Raw genomic sequence first — 27,733 nt, forward strand, 5'->3', positions numbered from 1 at the left:
TTAATATTCATAATCTAGTAGTAATCGCCTATAACCGATAATTAATGCGACTTTTATCATATTTTCATTTTTTATGCTTATCTGGGCCAAAATTCAAAGTGAACTAAAGCGACTTAATGTTGTCTGTCATCGGTAAACTTTTAACATTTTGCTAAACTACGCGAAGTTTAACCTCATTTTAACAGGAATGATGTATGGGAGATGCACTTTCGGTTTCGCTTGTTCAAACGAGATGGCGACTGGAAACCGAGTAGGCCTCTGATTAGCCACATAGAGTTTTGTCTGCGGGCGTCATGCGTTTGCGCCAATTTTTGAAATATTCACCATTTCATTTGCGCCAAATACTGACTATTTCGTTTGTGCTATTTTTCAGGTAACCGTTATGTAAAGAAAGATAAATAAAATTTTAACGAGTTGTACTTATACAAAATTGTAAGCCTTGGGTGTAAAAGTTGTAAATGTTCTCAAAGTTCCGAAGTGTCAAGATTGACAGAATTCAATCTGAAACAAACAGAGGAAATATTTGTCGTCCTTCCGTATAGTTTGTCAAATGTTTTAAAAATGATGGTAAAGATTTGAGAATGACAATTCTGTTGACGCGATTTTAGTGTTTTAGCAACTTTAACACTCCGCTGTGGTCATGCTGGCGAACGGAAGAGATATAAGTAAAATAATGATACAAAAAGTATTACTATATTACATATTAAAATAACATGTAGTTGGTGCAAAGACACTAATTTAATTTTGGCGCAATTGAAATATGGTGTGTGGCGCAAATGAGATATTTTTCGGCGCAGATGACATACTATAAATAGGTGCAAAAGCAATGCATAGTCGTATGTATGTATTGTGCTTGGTATGCAAATCTGATAATAGATTAATTAATATTTTTTCAACGAGCATGAGAAACTCCCGCGAATTGAAAAAAAATATCTTATAATCTGTTTATCGCTGAATTGTAAGGTATTAGTTTTCTTTTATTTTCAGTAGTCCTGACCTAAATACGTAAGTTTTATAAGGGCTGCAAGATTTCCTTTCGGGACTATTTTTCGGCGACGTGCTACGTGACGTCATGTGTGTTGTGTAGCTATTATACACATTATTTAAATAAAAATCGGTTAGCTGTGACGATCGTGGTTAAAATTTGTGGAATAATTCTGGGATATATTCATTCTAATCGGGTAAGTTACTGTATTTAATCATTTTCCATTGTAGACTAGACAATATTGCCACAAATTAGCCATTATGTCATTGGCAGTAAACAAAGAGACGTTTATTTGGGTCGTCAAATATTCCTACACTGTTGCTCGTATGTCACGTGAGGACATAGAAACTACCGATAATTTTCATTCTCACTTGATTGGCGTGAGATTGAAAATTATCGTATAGCAAGATCAATGGGATTTTAAACAAAATAGCGATAAATTGATATATATCATAATGTCAGGGAGAGTAATCAAGGGAACCAAAGTTATAGCGGTAATCAAAAGAATGTAATCCAGGGACAAAGACCAGACATGGAAAACAGACATACACAACAAAGAACATACAGTAACCAAAATCATACATACAAAGTAACAAAAGCAAATGAGCAACTCGGACTCCACTAAAAACTGGGAGCATGAACCAGGTGCACCGGTAGGGTAAGCGTCCTCTGCTTTTCTAGAAACACCCGCCGAGTTGCTCATAAAAAGTCAAGGAATATAAAATAGAAATATTGCATATACATAAAAATAAACAAGAAAACTTCAAAAATAAAAAAAAGCAAACAAACAAACCAACAAAAAAAAAAATTAAACTAATAAAAAAAAAACAAACAAAAACAGCATATAATATAACAAATTATAAAACTAAACAAAAATTTTAAATAAAAAAATCCTTATTGATAATTTTTATGTTCAAGTTGTAGGTGATGTATAAATTAGGTTTAACCAGTTGTATTAATACATATCGTACTACTATCTTTACCCTTGTCAGATCAGTAGAAGTATAAAATGTTTGTGGTTATGTTATTATTTGACGTGCCAATGTAATTTATATAAAAGTATTACTACAATTTAAGTTTTCTCTTAAAAAAATAGATGCTCTGACTAAAGACCCTGAATCGCTCCCCACTGCCTGAATTCGATCTAAAAACGAATAATGGGCTAAACCACTTAGTAATATCGGAAAGTGGAATGATATAATTGAAATGCTAAATCTAAATAAGCTAAAAGGCAAGACAATTAATTGAACTATATAATATTGTTTTGAACTCTCTTGAAAATAAAGAAATTAGTGGTTCGTATTTTGTGATTTTTCGAAAGATTGAGTTTGTCGTGAAGGTTTGGCACCTAAACTAAAACCGTATGGAATGAACTGAATTCTCATAGGCTGGTTCAAGGATTATCTTACTGATAGTAAACAGAAAGTTGTGCTTAGAATTAGTTGCTCATTTCTTCTAACAATCCAAGCTGGTGTACCGCAAGGGTCAGTTCTAGAACCGTTGCTACATATATTTTAGATCTACATAAATGACATTGGAGAACGACTCCAGTCCTTAACCTGCCTTTTTGCTAACGATGCATCTGGGTTACTTTAGTGATAGTACTGCAAATATCAAGACAGTAAATGGAAATTATTTAAAGGAACTTTCAGACTGGTATAAAAGTGGTTTATGAATTTTAACCCAGATAAAACCGACATGGTGATTTTCTCAGACGTCCAAACACAAGATGACCTATCATTTTCCCTTCTTTAAATAATAAGATTATACCGATAACACACAGCCACAGACATCTTGAAATAACTTTTTCAGGATATAGTAAATGGAAAAGTCAAATAGATTCTATTGTAAATAGGCATTTAAACATTTAAAGAAATTTAAAATATAATTTCAATAGGAATACACTTTCCAGACTCTATACAGTATACATCCGCCCGCTTTTTGAGTATTGCTCTATTTCAAAATTAAATGCAGCACAACAAGATAAATGGTAAAAAAACCCACACCTTCATATTATTCTTATGGTCCACGAAAACTTAAAAGTATACTCTCGCAAGTCCGTTGTTCCGCTTTGTTTCTAAATGGAGATCTTGCTAAAAGTAATATAGTGCCAAGCGCAGCGTGTGATTTTGGTGCTAATACCGAGAATGTAAATCCTTTCTTCCTACTATGTTCTTTTTACACTAATATCCGAAACGATACGACCTTATTCATAAATGAATTGGCTACCTATTGAAATTGAAAGTAGTATTCTTTTAAGAGGGCATCATGATCTTTCAAACGAAACGAATGTAACAATCGTAGAAGACATTTTGACATTTATCAAGAAATCGAAGCGTTTCTCCGTCGTTTTAAACACATGGAGGTGTAGGATACGCACGCAAAATAATGTATTTATTTATTGTTTGTTTAAATATTTTTATTTTATTTAATGCCCATTAGTTGTTTTTTTTTTCCGCACGTCATTACTGTATATCCATGAAGTATGCTCAGTGTAATATTGTAAAAATGCAATTCATGGGAGAAGACTTCCTAGGTGTCCTAGTTGGACAAATGAAATTGTTATAAACTATACCTGGTTTGAAATGTAACATCCTATATTTTGTAAAAGCAGCCATGTTTTTTTTTCATGGATAAAAAAATCTAAACACTCAATTTGTGCGAGTTAAGCTAAGGAACAATCATATCACCTTCCAATGATTTCTGTCTAGTGGATTTGCAGTAGATTTTCAAATAATAGCATTTAAAAAAAATATAGCCCCCCCCCCCCAAAAAAAAAAAAAACAAAACAAAAAAAACACAAAAAAAAAACAAAAAAAACACAAAAAAACAAACAAACAAAAATAAAAACAAAAAATTTAAACAAGCAAACAGACAAAATTCATAAAGGGCATTATTACTTTTTTTTCACTAAAATTTGACCACTGATAGATTTTATCATGCTCCCAGTTTTTAGTGGAGTCCGAGTTGCTCATTTGCTTTTGTTACTTTGAATGTATGATTTTAGTTACTTTATGTTCTTTGTTGTACATGTCTGTTTTCCATGTCTGGTCTTTGTCCCTGGATTACATTCTTTTGATTACCGCTTTAACCTTGGTTCCCTTGATTACTCTATCATACTAACACATTTACTAAATCAGAATATGGTTTAGCCTTACGGTTTTGGGTAGATTAAAGAAAAACTGCTGTCTGACACCTATTTTTAAAAAAACAACGGCTATCCTTTTCTACGGAATAAAAAATACCCACGTCAGTTCTAGGCAGAATATCCATTTGAACATTCATACCCAGAATATACTGAATTCCTTTACCCCATGATAGAATTTGGCTAAACCTAACGGTTTTGGAGATGCTGCCTGACCTCTATGTTCTATTTTTAGTAAAGACGGCCACGTTTTTTTTCTCACGGAACTAAAATCCCCACATAAGTTCTATGCAGAATACCCTGAGGAAGATTAATATCAAGTTTGGTTCTAATTGCCACGGTTATAGCAATTGTCAGAGGAAAAGAAGTTTGAAAACATATTTAACGGCGACGACAAACTCCAAGTGATGGCAATAGCTCATATGGCCTTCCTGGCCAGGTGAGCTAAAAAGTATCGCAAATGTATATGTCAATTTAAGTAACAAACCACAGAAATAGTCGTACACAATGTGTTATATCACTATGGAAAATCCTGTTTTTAGGAGAGAATCATATTTTTCTCTATTTGGACATAATATGGTCACTGTAACTTACTGACTTTAATTGACTTATAAGTAGTGTTGGAAAATGCTGAACCTGTTTATTTCTATGCAATCGGTCGTTCACTGTCGATGTATTCAAGTTGTCTCTTTATTTTTAGACGCATAATATAGTTAGCAATGAAAACATGTGAGGCTTTAAATGGTCCGAATGCTAAAGCTGTCTTCTGAGATTTCATGCAGGCCCTGGCCGATCCAATTACTTACAAAAAAGGGGATAGTGGATCCGATCAAGAAACATAAAGAAAAGGGTTCCTTGCATCATTTGACACTCATTTATTTTGGCCAAATGTTTTACAAAAGGGTAGCATAACCCTCGAAACCATCCCGATGTATCACTCACTGTATCGTTTTTTTTTATTACGGTTACCGCCTCATGACATCGGAAGCCCGAAGATGACAAATACAAATACAATTTTATTCAGACGATGGCATACAAATTTCGATAATGCATTTCTCGAGTATGGTGTAAGTCTGTGGTCTAGTGATAATGCTTTCTTTAAATAATCATTCTATTGGGCTATCTTGGCCATGTGTAAAGATAATGGAACTGCAGGTGCTCCAGGCCCTTAAACGTGCATGGCTAATGTTGTCTGTATCATATATAATTGTTGAGATCGTATTCTAAGATTAAGCGTTTATGTTAATGTACGTGTATCTGGAACTATATGCCTAGAAACTAAGCACATTAATTGACACATAGGTGTCTATGCGATTACTTGTAGCATTTGAGCTGTAAAGCTTATATCAACCGAGGAATGTAGCTAGATGAGAGGGGCAAGTTTCTAAGGATTTTTTTCAATAATTGTGACGGCTGAAGTTAGAATGATTTGACAGACAGTTTCGACCTGGATGTCGATAAATTAAATTTCGACTTGTAAATATTTAGAAACTGGGAAATGCCAAATAGTAGATTGTAGCTCAATTAAGCTCAGTATGTATGAGAGTTTTGTGTTCATTTATCTAGGTGTTCCATGTAAACCGACATCGAACCTGAATATTACGCAAATTGGCGCACTGCTACGATGCATTATGAAATTGGTGTGTGTTTTTGTAATGTCCTTCGTAATCAAAATGGTGAATTTAAAAATAAATCAAAGAGTTCAACACTTAACTATTTACAACAATAAGTTTATGTTTAGATACGTTTGAATTCGATCCCCATTCTTTCCTTTTACGACATTTTTTGCAATATGACTATGAGTAAAAATTCACAACGATCGATATAAATTGATTCAGTACACAAGTGCTTGATTTTTTTCGTAATATACGAATTTATCTGCACAGGATACCCTGAATATAATTTATCATTTTGCCAACTTCAGATTTTTGTATGTATTTTTCAAACGTGTCCTTCTGAAATATCCTATTCGGTGTACCTTCCTGCATGCACTACTAAGTTTCTTTCTTATTATCCAAAAATGTGTTTCTTTGTGGAAGAGTTTGATACAGATTATTGGATTAGTTACCGATAATTCTAACACTTAAATATTATAAGTTATTTATAGATAAGTATATAATGGTATTACAGACACAATCTTCTAATTCCCGCCTTTTTATGTCAAAAAGAGCTTAACCTATTTGAATGTACTAATAACATTGAAATAATGCTACTGTAACCCATTTCTTTAAAATGTCTGAACTGACAAGTGCATAAATAAGAGTACATTAAGGGGCCAATTGGTGACCATATGCCCCGAGTCGGTGTCCATTTCTTTCCATTCCATTCCATAGTAGATGAAGTTTGTATATTATTATTATTGATATAAATTGAAAATATTTAATGGGAATCTATTGATATAATTGAAATTGAAATTGACAAAAAATCATTTTAAAATCGTTTGAGAATAAAACCTTTTTTTACATATGAACAATTAATCCAAACAAAGGTTTATCAAGAGGCTAAAAGTTCGATGAAATTTTAACTGGAAACGGAATTTTAATGGCAATAATTATCAATTAGTCAGAAATAACATTTTTACTTTATCATCTGTTTATTTGTGTGCAAATTGCGATTTAAATAATGATAGGTACAACGATTGGATGTATAGGTACCGTGTGCACGGGGACGACTCGTTAAGTACCGTATATACTAGCCGAGACACACAGGGGGGCGTGTCGTTAGTTTCAATGTGCACTGACTGAAACCTGAAAAGTTCAAAAACTCTTCGTCTGATTTAGAGTGAAAAGAACATACAGACCGAGACTATTATCTCACAAAATAATGAATGTTTTATTACCTCTACTATTTTGTTTTTGTTTGTTTGTTGGGGTTTAACGTCCGAGCAGCAATATTTCAGCTATATTCAGACGATGAACATGAAATTGATGATAAAATGAACAAGAAATGATTATGAAATGAAAAAGGGATGGGACACAAGGACAATGGGGTCGACAAATTTTGATTGCCACTGGAAATAGGGAGAGGTGGATAGGGTCGGGCAATTTGGCCTCCTGTGGCGGAGCCTTATGGTTCCTTCTTCGGGAGAATACCACAGTAGGGTTCTTTAACGTGCGAGGAACGTGGCATCTTTCCAACACGGTGCACCACTATGGTTTGCGGTCAGGTTTTCCGTATTATAGCCTGACAACCCCAGCATGTAAGCATGTAACACGCCAGGGATACCTGGGGCACACATCCCTGTTGCTCTGTGGGCAGAGCGCCCTAGCCCCCGGCTAGGGTTTTGAGCACTATTTAGTCGCGTTTTACGACAAGCTTAGCGCTGCTGCAGGCTTATACTTGTAACACCCGGAACTGCACGGGGTTCTACTATTTTAAATAGGAAGTTCTAGAAGCGTTTTTGGTTTATCGCAAAAGATCACTACTGGTCGACATGCTAAACTTAACCTTATTTTATTTACTGTTTTTTTAATGCTTGATTTGTTTTTCATTAACATTTCTCATAGTTTGTATAGTATTTTGTGTATTTTGGGTTATTGAGTAAAAAATTATATCCTAAAATTACTTTTGAGCTATTATTATATATCAAAGGTCGAGTCTCGCTATGTACATCTATTTACATAGGTACATTGATATACAAGAGGATTGGGGTTTTTCGGTAATATAATTCCCGAGGAATAACCCGTCCAATGTAAGTTATGTACTGTCTTGATCTAATTACTGCATTACAAGGTGAGAATGTATAATGAAAGTCCGTTATTTCTAAATAGCCCTGCTCTTCATTTATACAAAATATAATTATGAGTCATTGTCAGAGGTTCTGTAAGACTTCATTGTATACAGATTCGGTGTTCGGTTTGCGTTGCCATTATTTCTATGAATACCTGTCCCTCCAATATTTTGCTTAAGGTATGAATTAACAAACAAGTGTTGCATTCATACATTTTTGGTGGGATGTTTGTTTCGACGACCATTTGATTCTGGTCCAGAAAAAAGTTAAAATGAATACACTGGTCTAAAATCTTGTAGAAATAATACATTTTCTGACCTTAGTTCATACAATCTTGCCGCCATGTGGTTTAAAATAAATTAACTGACCCGCAACATTCAAATGAACCGAATAAAATTACATTTACCATACATTTATGCTCTTCCTTGTTTATTAACTATATGTAATCTCATTTGAGACATTGATGGAAAATGGTGCTTTGATGTCTGAGTACAAGTGTATGAACTGTTTGGCAAATGAAGAATATTTTCGGTCAATTTACAATTCATGTTTTAAATTCACTTTCCCTACAATGGCTTTATTTGTACATCTGTTTGTTGTAAGGCTTTTTGTAAGCACTTGTACAAACGGCAAAGTAATTAAACAACGCGTTGGTCTTCGTTTGACGCGATCAATGTACTTGTAATAGTGAAATGCATCTTGATAAAACCTGATTCAGAGTTGATCGACAGACATTGAGGTTTTACATATAAGTAAAGATGTATGGGTTGTTGAGAAGTTGTACTTGTATGTATTGATTAAAACGAACTTTTCAAACAAAAGAGTTTGGTATTCATTCTTCACACGAACTTATATACTACCTATATATTATGGATACACAGCAACCAATTTAGATCGATCTGATAGTCAATCCACACGCGTTGGGAAGGGTATACACTATCGTCATTTTTTATTTGACAATATATAATATAAACGGATTAGTCTGAATCGGTAAACAGTCGAGTACAACGATGTCCGAACGGTTGTGTGTGTGTGTGTGTGTGTGTGTGTGTGTGATATGAATGAAGTAGTTTTTCACATTAAATATCAGCTGCACTGTACAGAACTACTAATCACTTCTTATATACATGTTTTGTTCATAGAAATTTAATACATATGGGTGAATCTTATTACAGCCAATGTAAGCATTTTAGCTTTATTTTTATGGTTATTAATGTTCTCTTGAATGTCACATTATCGCAGCGTAAGTCTGACAAAGAATATGATTATAGCTATACAAAGTATGTCAATGACTATAGTCCTTGATCTTCAACATCCACAGTATGTAAATCCATGTTCAAGCATTATGTTAAAACTCTGGGTCTCTTTTTTTGTCTTTCATATTCTTGGTATTGTTTGATTTAAAAGGGAAATCTTTTCATAAACATACTGAATTATTTTTTAAATCACATGTAGGATTTAATTGAGTTTAAATTCAAAGCATTATTATATTCATATAAATTAATATATGACGAGATGGCACTGGAAAATAATGATTTTTTTTTAAATCAGACGTCATAACATGATACAGGTATTTGTAAACCATTTTCTGGTGACATTCTCTGTTTGGATAGAGGGGATAGAAATTCTTGAAACACTGCAAGCCCCCAACCCCTGTTTCCTCTAAAAACTACATTACAGCAACAAAATAAAAAAAATACCAAAAAAACAAAAAACAAAAAACAAAAAAAAAACAAACAAACAAACAAAAAAAATACAACAAACAAACAAACAAAAACCCACACAAAAAAAAATAAAAAAAAAATAAAAAGAAAGAACTATCGTTAATAGATTGTAGTTAAATGGAACGATGAGTTTATTTTTAATAATACATAGGTCCCAAAAGGTATTTAAATAACTTGTGCACACGTAAGACGTGGATCAACAAGGCAGTCAAGTAATGACTGTTCCACCTAATCAATAGTGGTAGATATCATGTTTTTGGCTCGAAGAAATCTCCATTGTCTATAACCATATTTTTTATCACAAAAAGCAGAAATTTACCACTGTAATATAAATATAACAAAAGATGGCAACACAATGTATCGAACAAACAAAAAAAAAAAAAAAACAAATGTTAAACACTTAAAATTATTTTATTGGAGTAGGTCTCCTTATATTAGGTACAATAAGTTAGTACACAAAAATTGCATGTTAATAATATTGTGCACAGAACCAGATGAACGCGACACAAAACGACAGGAAGGGTTTGCACCAAAAGTTAATCGGCAACAACGAGGCATTCTGAATAGCTAGAGTCCACAATAAATGCTTCAAAATACCAAAAAAAAAAATAATTAAGATTGATATCACAGTGAGATTTATTTGCACACACCCCGATATTATGCGTTGCATATCTGATCTACCTATAATTAGCACGAATTAAGCCTTTACTTGACCTTCTTTTGACGGATGCTGCTTCATCCACTTCTTCATTTTCCTGGCACTCAATATTTCAACTTGACGATCGGTTAATGAACCTTCTAATAAGCACTCTTTCGAACCATTCAGTTGGTTTTGTTCATTTTCGTAGCAACTCCATCTACTTCCACCTAATGTATTTTCGCGATCATGGAAAGAAACGTCGAGATTTTCAGATTTCGATTTATGCAGTTTCTTTTTCTTTTTATTTTTCGACCTAGACACACTATCCACATTTCTTAGTGGTAAAAGAAGAGCGTGAGTCTGCGGATGTTCATAATTTTGATTATCTGTCGAAGTGTCATGAAATGACTCGGTCTTCCTTAGACTATAGAGGTAATTATTCTCTTTGTCGGGTTTCCACTTGTTTCCAATGCTAGATTGTCTTGGAGACATTCTTGGAGAAGTGTTTCTAAAAATATCTGGAAGTTTCATATCCTCTTCGCTTTCTTCAGGTTGAGGAAAATGATCATATATTCCTTTTTCTAAATCACCATTACTCGACTCCTGTCGTGAATAACCAATATTCGAAGGACAGCTTGGTGACCGACATAAAGATCGTCTGCTAGGTTTGTCACGTGTAAATTGGCGCGAGCCTAGAGTACTTAATGGGCTCGATATACTCGAAATGCTCCTAGATTTTGTCCTTTCAATAGTAGGAAGCTTAAACACAGGACTTTCACATAAATTGTCATTGTCTTGTCGACTCTCTGGAGCGCGAAATGAATCGGTACTTTGGTCTAATTCTCCACTCGATGTACTTGCATTTTTACGACTGGATATTGGTGGAAAACTACTTTTATCATGCTTTGTATTCAAAGACATAGTTGTGTATGACTTGTTAATTCAAATTCTCAATTGTTCTCCGCCATTAAGTTGAATGTTCAGTATTTACCTGATCTGTAAAGAGAAAAAAAAAGATCTAAAACTTGCGAAAACTGCTTAAGAGTTTAGATGTTAATCCGTAAATCTTGATACGATATGATGTCACGTTCCTAACATTTCAAATCCATGACGAACACAGTACTGGTTTGTAATCCGTCACAAAACTACACCAGGTCTCCAAACCAAAATTATTAGTGGTGTAATATGTATTTTTCCAGATCGGATAAGTGTTCGGTAATTTTGTTGTTACCTTTATCTTGAACTGTCCTGATAAAAAATTACAAAATTTAAAATGAATTTTAATGAAACTGACAAAATCATGGAGACAACTTGGCCAACGAAAAAGTACACTCTTACCAATAATTTATGAACTGAAAATATAATAGGGAATCATTTCCATTGAACAAATAATGAATCCGTTGCCATTCCATTTAAACATCGATTTTTTGTAGCAATATAACAGATGAATGTAGATTTCTTTTTGAAAATAATTATCAAGATTTTAAAAAATCTTATTAAAAACGCATCATATCAACATCTTTATACAATTAAGAAAAAAAACTCACAACCATAACGCTATATAACCTACTGATGGCTAACACATTATCCTTTCACAATATCATTTTACAGTTTAAACTTTTCTATACTGAACAAATAAAATCAGCTTGTTCGGATTTGATTGAATTACTATTGTAAGAAACCATTGGTCCGGAGTAAATGCGTTGGACATTTGTAATGGATACCAAATGACCAGAACCAACATTAAATGTAAAACCACATGCAATATCAATATTTTATGAGCAATAAATTGTAATCGTTGGCATTAAGCTATTTGCCGTTGTTGTAGCACCTTTGTTTATTTATATAAAATTAATTGATTATAAGTGCGATGTTTCTGAATTCTAGACTAACAATATAAGCTTTTAATGATGAAGGCCAGAGATAATAAAGTATGGTTCAAATGCTTGACTGTGAACTTTGTATGAAGGTTATTACTAGGTTTTGTTTTCACAGAATTTTTTTAAAAAATTTGATATAGTATTTATTTAATACAATGTCTTACAACAGAAAGTTCATGACTTTCGACTTTTGTTGTTGTGTAATCCAACATGGCTGAAAGTACATGTATGAAAAAGTCATCTACTCAGTGGGTAGAATAGCACAACTAACATCTACCAAAGCTAATAGATAACTGTTCGAAGTAGGAACCAAGCACATTTCACTAACAACCTAATCATCTATGTTCAAAATTAAAATGTTAACGAACAGTTCTTAACTTGAAAAAAAAATTAGCAATGAAAATACAATTCGAACTGCGTCGATTGTCTGTCTGTCTGTTTACGTTTGTCTGTTCTATGAAGTCTAGACGGACGTGGCGTTTTATTACACAAATACTTCCGACATTTCCAAGTGGTGGCATTATGAGTATTCAATGGATTTGATATCTAATACTTAAATGATACCAAAAACTCCTTTTAAATAAATTAATCATTTCTTAATGGGAAAGGTTAGAACCAAACAAACAAACGCCTTCTCAATAATTAAACGAAATACAAGATTAATCGTATTTTTTATGACTGTGAATAAGTTGGAGTAACCGTTATCCCTTTTACACACTACTGATTCTAGGTTTTGACCGAATCAGATGAATGACTTAATGGGCGATAAATATGACTTGGCCAATTCCAGTTCAGTTATCCACAATCTATCAAATCAACTTACGATTTATGATTAGTAATAGGGACCAAAGTACAGGCCACCTGTGTGTATCGGCTTACAGAATTGTTGTGTCTATCCCAGATTCCTTCTAAGGGAAGACAATTCTATAAACCTACCTGTATGACCACCACATCATATGTTTCCCCTAAGGAAGGGATATAAACCTATCGAAGGGTCAGTTCAATTGAGCCATAACCACAACTTCAGACTTATAATACATTAGAAATGGACCATTTAACATTCTAGCATTTTTGCAGTAATTTTGAATGCCAAATTATTTACATAACCAATATAGATTAATACATGGCAAGCGCGCAGTATTAATTTTTATTGTTTCCGGTAAATTAGTTAATAAAGGTATCAGTATTTTCATATAAGCCTTTATCAGGTCCTCGAACTCGGCGTTGCCCCTTGCCTACACAGTTAACCTCGACCCAATATGACAATATGACTAACTCGGACCTACAGGCTTTAAATGAAAATAGCCATTTAATAACATTATATTTATAACAATTTGTCCAGTTTACGATGTATCAGTCGTATTAACCCATACAATCTACTCCATGGAAGGGCCACTTGCGTATAATCACCACTTTACATGTCCACTTCATCTAAAGGTCAGTTGCGTATAACCACGACGTCACATGTAAACTCTATGGAAGGGTCAATTGTGTATAATCACCACTTCATTTGTCAACTCTATGGAAGGGTCAGTTGTTTATAACCACTATTTCAAATCTTTATCACTTAACGGCAACGACATAAAAAAAAATTAAATCATTAAAAAAGTTTGATGACATCACAATCATTACAAAATTGGATCTATGAGATAATGATTGAGGTTTATCAAATCAGAATCCGGGTTATTTCTGAATTAAATTATTCATAAATGCAACAACTTAAACACATTTGGATAAATGATTTTATGACAAATCAATTTTCAAGTTAAATTCTTAAATTCCATTGATTTGACCCAGAATTTAATTGTTTGATTCATTGACAATTTTAAGGTGGGTATTTTTGATAACACATTTAAACTGTTCCCTTAATATCAGGAATACTTATTCTTTTTGACTCTGGATTCAAGGACAGTTATAACGAAAATAATTTAAGAAGTGAAATATGCAAATGTTTAACTTCCTTTCCATACAACACTACAATCTGTCTGTCCAAACATAAAGAAAGAAAGACGGAATAATAAATAAGATGACTGCTAATTTATTTTCCAAAACAAATTAAAGCGCAAACACCACAGGTACAATGTACATGTATGGAAGATACATATCTATACGTCGGTAAATGTGTGTGCTCGCACCCGAATCGCATATACATGTATAATTACAGTGCTTTTGATACAAAATGAAATCCTTACCTTTTACAACTAGCATAGTGATCTTACATCACCGCCAATTAGCTTCTAATAAATGGTCGTGCAGCGTTATGAATTTACTTAAACCCATATTTGTTTGGTTATTAAATATATTTACTTAAATGGGCCACCTCGAATATCATTTGTCACTATATATGAACGTTTTATCAGGTATTTTAAGAATATATTTAATATTTTAATTCGCTTGTTATGCAAAAAATAAGAAAGGTGGATTAGAGTATATAATTTATTGGCCTATTTTATAGAATATTCGTCTAATACTTTGAATGCGTCCTCTGTTTAGGTTACTGGGTTTCAGGCCAAGTACATACAATTTTTTCTCTCTATTAATACTTAAAATAATTTAATCCTCAAAATTTCCTTACAGAAACTATAGAAACTAAATAGTAAATTCTTCAATACATGTACAGGACAGGATGGTGACATCAATGTTCCTTTTAATTCTCTGATTTATGTTATATTAAGTATTTTTAATAACGACTTTATTTTGACTTGAAGTATTCAAGCTCTGATATTTCTAGTCGAATTGATGATATATTTTTTAATACAGAATCGCAAAGTTTATTGAAGGAATGACTTCTATTTTTCCTGTCTATGAAATTATAACCTCAGTCACGTCGTGCACACTAAACAACCTGCGTAGCAGGTTGTTTACGCAGGTTGTTTTCAAGTGTGCACCACGGGCATTGATGTTATTTTAAATAGAACGAAAAAAAATATAACAGTCATTTTTTATAATTTAATTTTAGTATCAAAATTTAACAGTAAATTTACAGAAAAGGTTGATAACGTCACAGTCAAATAACAAAATTTGTTCTGGATATGATGGACAAAGTATTTTATCCAATCAGGAAGCGTGTTTCATCTGATTTAATTATTTCTTATTAAATGCCTTTAGATTGCTTTCAATAAAAATATAAACATTTCAAATAAAACATTATTTTCAATTTCAGGCACATTATAGAAATAAAAGGAAAAATGAAATGGAATAATTAAATATCTCATTTTTTAGAAGACATTGTGTCCAACACTTGAAGAAATGTTGTGGTATTGAAGTTTATTTTAAAATGAAATAAATCGATATACGCATTATTGGTAAAATGAAGCAAAACTACGATTCTATTTAAAAATAATCAAAATAATTCGCAAGTAATTATGTAATTGTTGATTTATAATCCCTTTAGACTTAAAAAAAAATACGACAGTTAAAAAAACATAAACCGACTGTCCTACTCTACTTTTGTATTTTTGACCGGGTATCAAGTCCTTTGTATGTTCTTGCAACTTTTACTGGACACGCTAGTTTTTAAGCGACTTTTCATATCCACTCTTAAATCAATGGACAATTTAAATCTCCAAGCTTATTTAAAATCATTTAGATTTATCTCTTTTTCTTTCTTCAATTTGAAGTAAATCCTAATCATTCTTGTAGACGTGTAAACATCGTACTTTTATGCCATTTTGTTGATTTAAAAGTTTTATGAGCAGAATAATTCAAACTACGCGTGCTTGGTAACTTCCATTAAAATATATCGTGCTCACGAGGGCGTTAATTAGTGAACAAAAAACAGAAATCTGATTTCAAAAGCTTCAACGGTTTTTGACTGTTACTTATTTCCTTCATTGAGATGGATCAATTTAAGTGCATACTGCATTAATACCTGTAAAATGAACGATCATATAATAACTTAATGATCCAAAAGTAGACAGATAAAAGAAAAAAGTACACTTTGAAGTAAGTTAACCCAGTATAGTGAAGGACGAGTGGGTATTGTCATGCATATCTTTATTTCAGTTGACAGTGTAATGGGAACTCAACAGTGCAACAACAAAATCTTTTTCTTGAAGATAAAAGACTTTCTAAAAGCTACGTTTAGATTTAGATCTTACATGTAACTATACACGCAGTTCACTATTGTACGGTTTGGTTTAATCGATTCTTAGCTCTTGATATACAATGGTAACCAACCTATCTCAAAAGGATCATACAATTTAATCAATTTAGAAATAATTTATTTTCAAAGGCTAAATTACAATAAATGACAACATTAAATAGATCCTTCATATTTGAGTAAATCATTGTGTCTTAATCATTACATGAAAATGAGAAGTCATGACATCGGTTCTGCGGAAGTCTGGTTTTAACTCGACAAACAAGTCATCCGGTACATAATGTTGTCCCTCAATTGTGGCACGAGCGTTTTCCCATTTAACTTAAGCACTTTTTTGGTTAAAATGTAATTTATTTCTAATTCATGAAATTAAAATAATTAGGTAGTTACAGCGATAATGGTGGAATCAGATACAAAGCCTTCTCCTCTGATGACGTCTATGAACGATCGCAAAAGACACATAACTTCTATAAGTTAACATGTGATCAGATATTAACAGAACATTAATTGTCTTTTTCTCTTTACCAAAAAGTTCGAGATCAAGTAGTTAAGGGTGTTAAATTAATTATGAATGTCAGACTATCAACAAACAACCACAACAATAGCACCCCCCCCAAAAAAAAAAAAAAAAAAAAAAAAAAAAAAAAAAAAACACAAAAAAAACAAAACAAAACAAAAAACAAAATTAATAAAAACAAAAAATAGACAAAAAAAGAAACAAAAACAAAAGAACAACCGAAATCTCCTTGAAACGAAGTACAATAAAAAAAGAGGAAATAAGCCACGGACACAATAATTAAGAATAATTGTTTTCTCTGAGCCAACAACTATAATTCTATATTTGACAAAATGTTAAAACTTACAGTTTCTTTAAACCTCATAGGAAAGACGTCGTGCTAATACAAAGATATGTTTAAAGCGTTTATATATTAATCTGAAGCAAAGGTACGGTTATCACTTTCAGGTCAAACTAATAAAATAAATAATATATGATGTAGTACACTTAATTTTCAGATACCATTTACACTTGCGAGTAGTAATAAAATTTGTTATTAAGGTCCCGTGGAAGGTACAGATTTAATTTTAATGAACATGCACCGAGCATAAGACTGTCTCCATAACAATGTGAAAACATGATTAAAATCTAACAGACAAAGACGTAGCTTAGTAGGATTTGATCTAACTAAACTATTATATCAAAGTAATATACCTAGAACACCTGCATAATATGATTATCTCACTTTACAACGCTCACCTCAAAACGATAGCAAATTACTTTTTTTTTATCAAATCAGTACATTGATATATGTTTGTGATTCTCATTGTTCATTATTTATTAATTAATTATCATAATTTTTAAGTATCAATCCACAAAAGTTTGCACACTACTAATGGTGAAGTGAATCATGACGCAGAAAAACCCATCGGTCAAATAATGCCTTTTTAGACTACATATATCACAGCCCTTCCCTTATACAGACCAGTATGTTAGACAAAATAATAAATTTATCGCTCACATAAAGCCACCAAGTCAAGAACGATAACTATTGCAGCGAGCGATCTTGTTTCACGTACCGTACTTTATCTCAAAAGCGCAACAAACCAAGACTGGTTATGTGCATTATCTGTAACTGTTTCTGAATAAGAATTAACATACTGTCAGATTTTTATGAAGACGGTTATTGATAATTTTGAGTTCGTCAAGTCAGTTTAACGGTGGTAATACTTAATGCCTGTTGTCTTAATCTATCCTTATTGTAATTCTTGAACTGTGTTGCGAAACCTGTAGAGTCTCGTGAAGGCTGTCATTGGCAGAGAACGGAACGTAATACTGCCTTCACACGGGTCTCTGGGATAAAGCGGATGACCGTAACGGCCGTTACGGTCATCCGAAGATGGAGGATGGAAATTCGGGTTAGAATTCTTTAATGAAGTTGTCTATTCAAATTATTTAACAAAATAAACATGATAGATAGTCATTCTTCAATGCTTGATATTTGAAACGGGAAGCAGATAGGTAAAATGCATGATTAATGAGAAATTACGAGGTAAAAATATCTGCGGGATGACCGAAACGAAGAATGTGGATGACTAACAGAACAAAACGGCCATTACGGTCATCCGCTTTACCCCAGTGACGGGTGTTGAATACGTTTGACTTGGCGTGTAAACGCTATGCACAAGTGTTTTCGATACATTTTGAAGCACATTATTAAGAGAACCATAATGAACAAGCACTGTCTGGAAACAGAAGCTTTGGCTCATAATATAACAGACACAAATCATCTTGTAAATCGGAAATTGAAGTTTGTGTGTGTATATGTTAAATTAAATGATTTACTTAAAATTCTCAGTGGAAATAAAAACTGTTAGGTGAACTCCAAACTTAAGCTTTTCTGCTAATTTCCACAACTGACTGATCTTAGTGATTATTATTCCAATAACAATAAAACCATGTGATATTTTTGTTATAACATCTCCTAATACACTCGCGTGTCTGATTTCACAACTGTGATATACATGTAGCTTATCTGAACAATCGTTCCAGACCATGGTGTTCTTTTATGTACTCGGTTGTAACAATACTAACACTAAAATATTGAATTATTTAGTACCTTTTATAGCCTGTGTGGTAGTAGTATTAATTGTTTTCAACCGGACGTTAATGCTAAATGCATGATTACTTCCATAGGATGGTTAACACCAAACATAGTGCGATACCCATGGTTAGTTTAACAATCCTACGAGTAATTCCCTGTAAAACCCACAAAACATGAAACGAGGGTGACACGAGTACAAAAAAAACTAAACTGTAGGAATTTGATGTAAAGAAAAGAAGGTTGGACAAAGAATGATACGACACTTCTTACACAAATCACACCAAATCCTTACATGTCAGTACTTCAGTTGTTATGGAAGAAATCACATACGTGCACTTGAGTATTCGAAGTATATGTATCTAGATAGCAACAACTTGTTATAATAAAACAGTAGTTAAATTCCCCCCTCACCCGGCCGGGCATCTTCATGATACCATAAATTGACCGGGAACCATCCTGTATCAGATCATTTTACCTCGTTTTTCCTTCTGTGTTCTAGGATTTATACAAATTGACAGACACGAATTAAATACTAAGTAAATCTATATTAATGAGCACAAATCACTTATAATATGAATATTAAGTTTAAAGACATTAAGACCGATGGATCACATCCATTACACGCCCCATGGTACACAATATTCTCTATCCCGTTATTTTACCGAAATTTTTTTGAAATGTTAAAAGATGCCTTGAAGTAAGACTTCAGTTCAATCAAAACACATCATTTACCCCAATATAGCCATAAATATAGCCATACCAATGAGATGTATTAGTTATATACAGTCATTTACCCCAATATAACCATACCAATGAGATGTATGAGCTACATACAGTCATTTACCCCAATATAGCCATACCAATGAGATGTATGAGCTACATACAGTCATTTACCCCAATATAGCCATACCAATGAGATGTATGAGGTACATAAAGTCAAAATTCATGTCTTAAATTTAAGATTCAGAAGTGTCACACATGTCCTATATTCTATTCTTTATGATCGAATGATATTTAAAAAGGATATAATGACAGAAAAATGACAGTTCTGAAAATCATATCACGTGTTTAATCTTTTCGGTTGTGAACAGAAAGACAATTGACGCAATAGAAAATAATTAGAATTTATGATATCATGTGTTAACCCTTCACAGAATAAACACGCATTTAACAATTAAAATCCTATTTAAATTCATTGTAAATCAAAGTTTTACGTATACCCATTGAACAAGATATTTCGAAATACGAAGTTAACCATACTGTCAATACCATACCATACTAGACTTAACAAAACTTAACCCAAATTTTGCCATACTGATTCCATTTTCATGAACGTAAAATTTGAAATTTAACCCCGAATTTACTCCTTTCGTGAACTTCCATGTTCTCATTGACAATCAAATATGTCTTATTGGCCAAAAACTTAATACACAATAAAAAGCTGAGAAAAAAAGTGTTTGTTAAAAAATGTTACTAACAACATTTTCTAAATATAGTGTAAGAAAAATCAAGCTACATCAACTTTTTCATTTATCCCTACAAGAAAATCTAGACGCTATGTCTCAAGATTTTAATAAAAAAAATATAATTTTCCAGTGTAATATTAAAAAGTAATGCTGATATGTCAGAAAGTGTAATTTTTATTGTCAATAAGCAGTGCCACACACAGTGTGAGTGTGAAGTAGTTCTACATTAATCATTAAAGCTATCATGGAAGTCTTCAAGAGAGTACCAAGACTCCTTCCTTAAGAAAACATTCCAGTCAGCTTTGTTTCAATAGCAACCACTCTTGTTTAATGTCACCTATCTAGCCTTATAATGAATAATAACCTGTAGTCCTTAAAATGTTTGTACCTAAATACAACATCAGCGCTTGACTCAAGGCATTGATGAAGTAATCCGTGCCTACAAGTAGGGGACCTTTAGAGTTATAACCTTAATGAGATCAAGATTAAATCTAATTGACAATTTTTGTATGCTTTTCATTTCAAGTAGTATTAACACAAAATGTAATAAATGCCAATGGAGGGAATGTCGCGACTGGGTTACGACATTTAACTTTTCCAATAGCGAAGATCTATTATCAATCCTTTAATTTTAGACTGTAAGTTGAACTCCAATAAAATTGATTACCAACGGATGGTTTGATCCTGTGTATTTCTCACAAAGCTTCATAGAAGTGATTTCATTACAAGGTTTTAACTTCCAAATTCATCCAAGCAATTAATTTAGTAGTCAGTTTTACAATCATTGTAATTTATTCTGGACTTTATTTGTTTAGAAGTGGTTAGTCACTCAATTAAATGTAGACGAGGGTGTATGAAGTAGTGTAGGAAAATGAGAACAAGGGTTATAAGATTTTAAAAATGTCTGTCTCGGTCAAAAATATGTCCATCTTGTTTAAATATGACGGTGTCAAACATGGTTAAATTACGTCTACAACGGAAAAGGTGTTCCATCACGGTTAAAGCTTGTCTTCAGTGACGAAGACGATTAAGAAATTAAAGGACAAATTATAAATAAAATTCTAATTCAAAGATTTAAATGAAAATAACTGCTTAACCCAACTTTTCCGGGCGTCAAGTTTAAAACATTGTTTATTATATGCAAGCCTTATGAAGGGTTTCAACTAAAGCTATTTTCTTTTGCAAAACAAATACACGTATCACTTAACTTTCCAAGTAACTTTCAGAAAGCCATTTACATTTACACGCATGCCATTTTACCCCCACCCACAGAAACAACAAACAAAGCAATACATTTACCACACCGTGACCACGTATAAGGACTTAAGTGTTAAAATTATAAATTATTTTGATCATTAGAACGTCTCCTCCGTACTGGTGGTGTTTTATGTAGGCCCGCCGTATAGTGCAATACCGAAGACCCAGACAATTTCAGGGGAAGATGGAGTGCAGCCAAAATATCAGTAAAAATGAATCTTATCGCTTTGTCAGTTACATGTGTCTAAGAATTTTTCCAGATTTCTTTACAAAAGACAGAAGACTATGATATTGCCCTAAAAGGCAAACATAGTGTCAAACGACTAACCACAAACACCAACTTTTGTGTTATATAAATACGACTAGACACAAGCAGCAACAATCTGATTAAGATCTTTTTGTGATAAACACATTACTGGATGAAAGCATCAAACAACAGGCTGAGATATTTCTGTTTCATAAACACGAATTGACGCAAGCAACCATCACCATTAGATTGCAGTCTTTGTGTTATATAAGCACGTCTAGGCGCAAACACTAAATATTGATTTAAATCTGTGTGCACTGGGCGAAAACTCCAACAATCTGATTTAGATGCCTGTGAAACATAAGCACGGCTGGACGCGGATACCAACAATCTGATTGAGAAATTTGTGTTATATAAGTACGACTGGACGTTAGCATCAACAATCTGATTTAGATTATGTTTCACTTTTAAATTAGCTGAATATATGACAGTTCGACTCTCTAATTGATACTGTTCTCTCATCTATTTGCCAGATTTCAAATATGGGAAAGGACTTATCTTGATTAATAGTATAATTTTAGCGAAGAAACTTTCCCCGTCATCTTAAAGGATAACTAATCAGTAAACATGACTTTAATTGCTATGTACGTTAAACATTTATAAGAAAGTGCTTTAAAGTTTATCAAAAAAAGCAGTATTGGAAGAATTTGCGGTGAGAGTGAATTTTGCAATTAGTCTGATTTTAGTTTTAAAAAAGATGTTTGGCAGACATAGGAATAAAAGAGGAGTATTTCTTATATGAATTGAAACTGACCCGTATTGTTTCTTCATCAAGTTTAAAGAATAATTTAAAATTCTGACTTACATAAAGCCCTACTGATCCCAGCACCATTAGTAACGTAAGAAGTCCTCAATCTGTTAATCTCTAGTAGTTACGTTTTGCACTAAGGTTCACTTCTGAATGATACTCTTAGCCAACGCAGGCGCATTAAACGATTATTTCCACCTTAACTGATTTAACTATAAGAATAACGGTTATGAAATCTATACAATCTATGAATGGAAAAGAAAGTTAATGTATGCAGTCACCCTGATCAATGTAATTGTTATTCTTATATCATTACCGATATTTCGGACGCAATTGACGATTAATTATATACTTAAGGACACTATAAGTTGATAGAGTGGTGAATTGATCTTATCCTTATCTAACAAATCAATGCATTCAAATCCAATATAAATACGAAATTAAAGTTATTACAAATACCATTTTTACCTATGTGGCGATTATTATTTTGGTATTGACAACTTGACAAGGTTGTATGTTACACAATACCTTGCATGTGGTAACTGTAGCAAAATTCTTTGTACTTAAATATTGATGCAAAACATTAAAGCCGATATTTTACAATTACGTTTCATTCAATATCGGGTCAAACTTGCGTATTAATCAAATTGAAGTATCCCCTACAACTACTAAATTCGAATTTTCGGGGGAGTGTAAATAGGAGCACAGGTGACTTGCTTATGAAGGACAACTAATAAGGGCCAAAGATAACAGTAATTATTGTCACTTCAGATAAACGTCAATATTACCCGCTATCAGTGAATTCATTCACACATCACCCATTAAAAAGAAACAATATGAATTAACTAATTATAAAAACAGTATCAGTTAGCTTTAGATGGACTCTCTTATATGAGATGTTAGTAATGATGTAAAAGTGGAGGGGACCTTGTGTAAAATGTCTCCATTTTAATGTCTGGACTTAGTGCAGGCGGTGTTGCCATAGATGTCACAGCGGTACGAGTTCGAGTCCCGCGGAGGGAACGACCAAAAATTTGCATTGCAAATTTGACAGTTCTAACATCGTTGGGAATTTTTCAGAATCAAACCCTTCTATATATATATATATTTCAAATGTATCTAACCCCAATACGTTATTATATACGCTCAGACACATACATAAAAGTGTTAACAGATTTAAATTTACCACCCTGATTACGATTTACATTCAATTTATTTTCAAAGGAACAAACAAAAATTCTCGTGGCATCGTAGCAGGGCGCCATTTTGCGTAATATTCCGGTTCAGTGTCGGTCTACATGGTGCACCTAGATGAATGAACACAAAACTCTCCGACATCCTGCATATCTGAACTACAAACTACTTATTGTAGCTGTTTTTTTTAAGTTTCTAAACTTTCAATTAAACGAACTCTAGGCCGACATTGCCATATCACAGTCACTGAAATCAGTTCAACCCTTAGATACATGTACGTCTCATCTAGCTTAAACTATTTCTCAATTGATAGTGCTACGAATTGTCACATACACACCTATGTGCCCTGTAAAAGCGCTTAGATTCAGGGCACCAAGAGCCAGTGGCACGTACGTAAACATAAATGCCGGAGTCATAGAATATGATTTCAACAATAACATCTGGTGAAGGAAACACTAGCCATAAACTTTTAAGTCCCTTGAACACCTACAGCATAATTATCGATATGATCCTAGATATATTTAGTTTTGAAATAAAATAAAGTTTCTTTAATATGACCAAATAGCCAAGCAGAATGATTATTAAAAATAGTTTTAACACCAGACCGTTGACTAACACCGTTCCTGGGAAAGCTGCATTATCAAAATTACTATGCCACCATCTAAGCAAAGTTCTTTTCTTAATTGTCATCTCCTTCCGATGTCACGAGGCGACATCTGTTAAGATTAAGATCAATTAATTTCGTTTTTTGTTTTTGTGTAAATGTTTTTGTTTTTGTCTTTTTTTATGTTTCGTTCATAGTAATATGGGAAAAGGAATTTTTTTGCCATAAATTACAGAACGCACACTTTCGACATAAAAGTCTTGTGCAAAGAAAAGCTCCATTTTACATGCATAGATATGAACAATAGTTATTTATTAGAGGTTAGAGGTCAACTATTTTTTAATTGGATCGTTGTTATTTCAAACTTGATATTTTAGAAATACTTGTAAAAGGGACCTATAATTAAGTGTTTGCCTTTCAACCAAAACGGGGCATGTCAATGTAATTATTTTCTTACGTCGGTGTAAGAGACAGTCTCAGATGCTAACACGCTTTACAAATCTATAGACTCTGGTCACTGCTATATCAAGTTGGATCTTCGATCTAAATTGATAATAGTTCAGTTCAGGAGCGGATGCAGGAATCCGAAGAACGGGGAGTCGCTATAACCCGTATTGTCCAGTAAATACTTTATTATCACACTAATAATGAACAGCAATGTAATTTGTAACAGGACCAACAACATATAGTGGGCGACAAAGCAAAACAATTAAACTGCTAAATTTTATTATTTACTATGATGTAGTGGTATACAGTATCAACAAATAAAACACTGATTCATCATCATTTCAATGTCAATTGCTTTGTGGAAAACTTTTTTAAACTATTACATTTACTAATAATTTCTCCGCTTCTTGCGACTGGTACAACATAATAATAATACAACATATCGGAATAAAACTGACTGATTTTTTATCAGCGATATTAAGAAAGAGCGCACCGTCACGCTTCAGTGATTTTCTTTCAATCTAACCATTTTTTGTGAAAAAAAACTGGGGATGAGGAGGGTGCGACGCCCGCATCTGAGTAAAATCTTGTAAAGCATACTAATCAGTGATAGGACAACTATCTTAAGATACAGTTGGCAAGAGTCTTCGCCCTGCAATTTTATACACATAATCATATGAACAAAATAAATGAGATATTCGTGTTTAGTTCACAACAAATACAACAGACATATTAAGCAATTAGACTTCAGTAACTTGTATGAAAAACTAAGGAACACCAATAAAAATGGAGAAACTAACCTTTTGAAAGGATCGGTCGGTTTTAAGTATAAATACAAGTGTCCGTATTAGTTCTATTATGAGAGTTGTTACGTAACAGGAGATATATCCCCAGTAGGTTGACACGATAAACTAACAGTTTTGTCGTGAATAACATCAAATAATGACCATCTGACTATAACAACAGTCTAGTAATTGAACCCCAGACTGTTTTCCCAAATATTAGACAGTCAATAGTCTTGATTAATGCGACCGATCATTACAAAGGGTGAATCCTAAATTTTATTTAAATTAGAAGTAAGGAACAACTCATTTGCTGCCCTCTAGAATCGATTTTTTTTTTACATATAATCTTATCTTTATTTAACAAGAAAAAAGCTGAAGGATTTGTTTTCATATGCGATTTTTTGTTTACTTTAAGGAGGAAATATATTCAGTAATAATAAATAAAAGCAATATGACATGGTGTTTTCACTTTCATTTACTAGTACTAAAAGTCTTACCATATAGATAAATTGCAGTTTCGAATTTACTTTTATTGATAAAACAGAATTAGAAAATTATTCATTTCATTCTTTGTATGAACAATTACTTAAATTAAAAACAAACAAACAAAAACTACAGTAAAAAAAAAAAAAAACAAAACAAAAAAAAAAAAAAAAAAAAGAAAAGAAAAAAAAAAAACAACAACAACAAATAAAATAAAATAAAAAAAATACGTGTAGCCTAGTTGGCTAGTAGAATCGATTGAACATGGCCAATGCGTTTTTTTTTAATTTCTGTGCTCTCTTTAGTTTCTCTATGCTGTGTTTTATTTCTATGTGATATCATTTATTGATCTATTAATGTGCATTTTCTTTTGTTTCTTAATACTGTTATTTATTTATAATTTATCATTTGTTTGTACATGCTGTGTGTTCTTGTTTCTCATATTTGTGTTTTATTTTGTTTCTCCTTGCTCTTTGTAAGTTACGAGTTTTTGTTTTTCCCTGCTGTTAGATATTAAGTATTCTTTTGGTCGTGTATTTAAGTTTGTTTTCTAGGCTGTTTCGTATTTCTAAGTTTTCCTTTGTTTCTCATGCTGTCAGCTATTTGTGCGTTTTCTTTTGTTTCTCATGCTTACAGTTATTTTTGTGTTTTCGTTAATATTTAATACTGTTTTGTTCTTTGTAGGTTCCTTTTAATTTTGTCCTTGTTTTTTTTGTTATAAAGTCGCTGTCTTTGTAAAAAAAAACATGCAGAGTCTGCAAAATATGATAAACCCCCAAAAAGACAACATATTTTTATTTTTGTAATTAAGTTGTTTTATGGCTCTATGCTATTAAATGTATAATTATTCATTCAAATCTGCCTGCTCTTAGGAGATAATCAACATTGAAAATCCAATAGATTCTATTGCATTTGAGTGTCATTTACAGAGTTATCTCCCTTAATTCTGAAATCTACAGCCAATTCTGTATGAAAGACTGAATGTTAATTTCTGTTTATTATGGCAATTCAAACAAAATATAAAAAAATAAAAATATGTAGGCTTTTTACCCATGAATCACATTTTATATGATTCTTTCCTGGAGTGCTACTTAATTAGTATTTTTTTGCTTCTCTATTCTGTTTGTTTTATATTTATTTTCCTCCGTTTTTCATTGCTACTTGATGTTGAGTTTTCTGTTCTTTCTCATTGGTGTTTTTTTTTTTTAAACTTTTTATTTATGTTTTTCCTTTTTCCGTGTTGTTATTAATAAATTTCCTTTTCTTTCACCCTACTGTAAGTAATTTTTGTGTTTCCCTCAGTTTCTCTATACTGTTATTTGTTTTCATCATTTTTCTCCATACAATTAGTTATTCATGCGTCTTCTTTTGTTTCTCCATGCTGTAAGTCACTTCTGTGTGTGTGTGTGTGTGTTAGTTTTTCCATGCTCTTTTTGTGTGTTTTCCTATCTCAATGTTCTTTTTCTATGTTTTCTTTTGTACATTTAAGTGGTTTGATTTGTTTCTTTATGCTGTTTTTTTTATCTCGATCTTTTCTTTTGTTTATCAATGCTGTTTTTTCTGTATGTTTTTTTCTCCGTAATGTTTTACATCTGGTTTATCTTTACAGCTCATTTTGAGTTTGTGTGGATATTCC

General features: G+C 32.5%; 1 protein-coding gene across 5 annotated transcripts; it reads right to left on the reverse strand.

Annotated features, from left to right (window-relative positions):
• Positions 1–9,976: 9,976 nt before the first annotated feature.
• On the reverse strand, positions 9,977–25,775 carry LOC148624059 (uncharacterized). Of its 5 annotated transcripts, none has more exons than XM_088566523.1 (2): positions 25,630–25,775; positions 9,977–11,220 (listed from the first exon to the last, which is right to left on the reverse strand). In XM_088566523.1, the coding sequence occupies exon 2, from the start codon at positions 11,143–11,145 to the stop codon at positions 10,282–10,284; it is 864 nt and encodes a 287-aa protein (XP_088422649.1). In that variant the 5' UTR covers positions 11,146–11,220; positions 25,630–25,775; the 3' UTR covers positions 9,977–10,281. The 5 variants fall into 5 exon arrangements, with proteins under 5 accessions (XP_088422649.1, XP_088422646.1, XP_088422647.1 ...); XM_088566520.1 differs by lacking the exon at positions 25,630–25,775 and adding an exon at positions 22,642–22,901; XM_088566521.1 differs by lacking the exon at positions 25,630–25,775 and adding an exon at positions 17,070–17,158.
• Between the last annotated feature and the right edge of the window lie 1,958 nt (positions 25,776–27,733).

Source organism: Perna viridis, chromosome 2 (assembly GCF_037379345.1).
Source record: "Perna viridis isolate PV_CMFRI_1.1 ecotype Kerala chromosome 2, ASM3737934v1, whole genome shotgun sequence".
NCBI lineage: Eukaryota > Metazoa > Mollusca > Bivalvia > Mytilida > Mytilidae > Perna > Perna viridis.

Excerpts from the sequence above, each read along its gene's own strand:
- LOC148624059 (XM_088566523.1), bottom strand. The coding sequence starts at position 11,145 with ATGTCTTTGAATACAAAGCATGATAAAAGTAGTTTTCCACCAATATCC.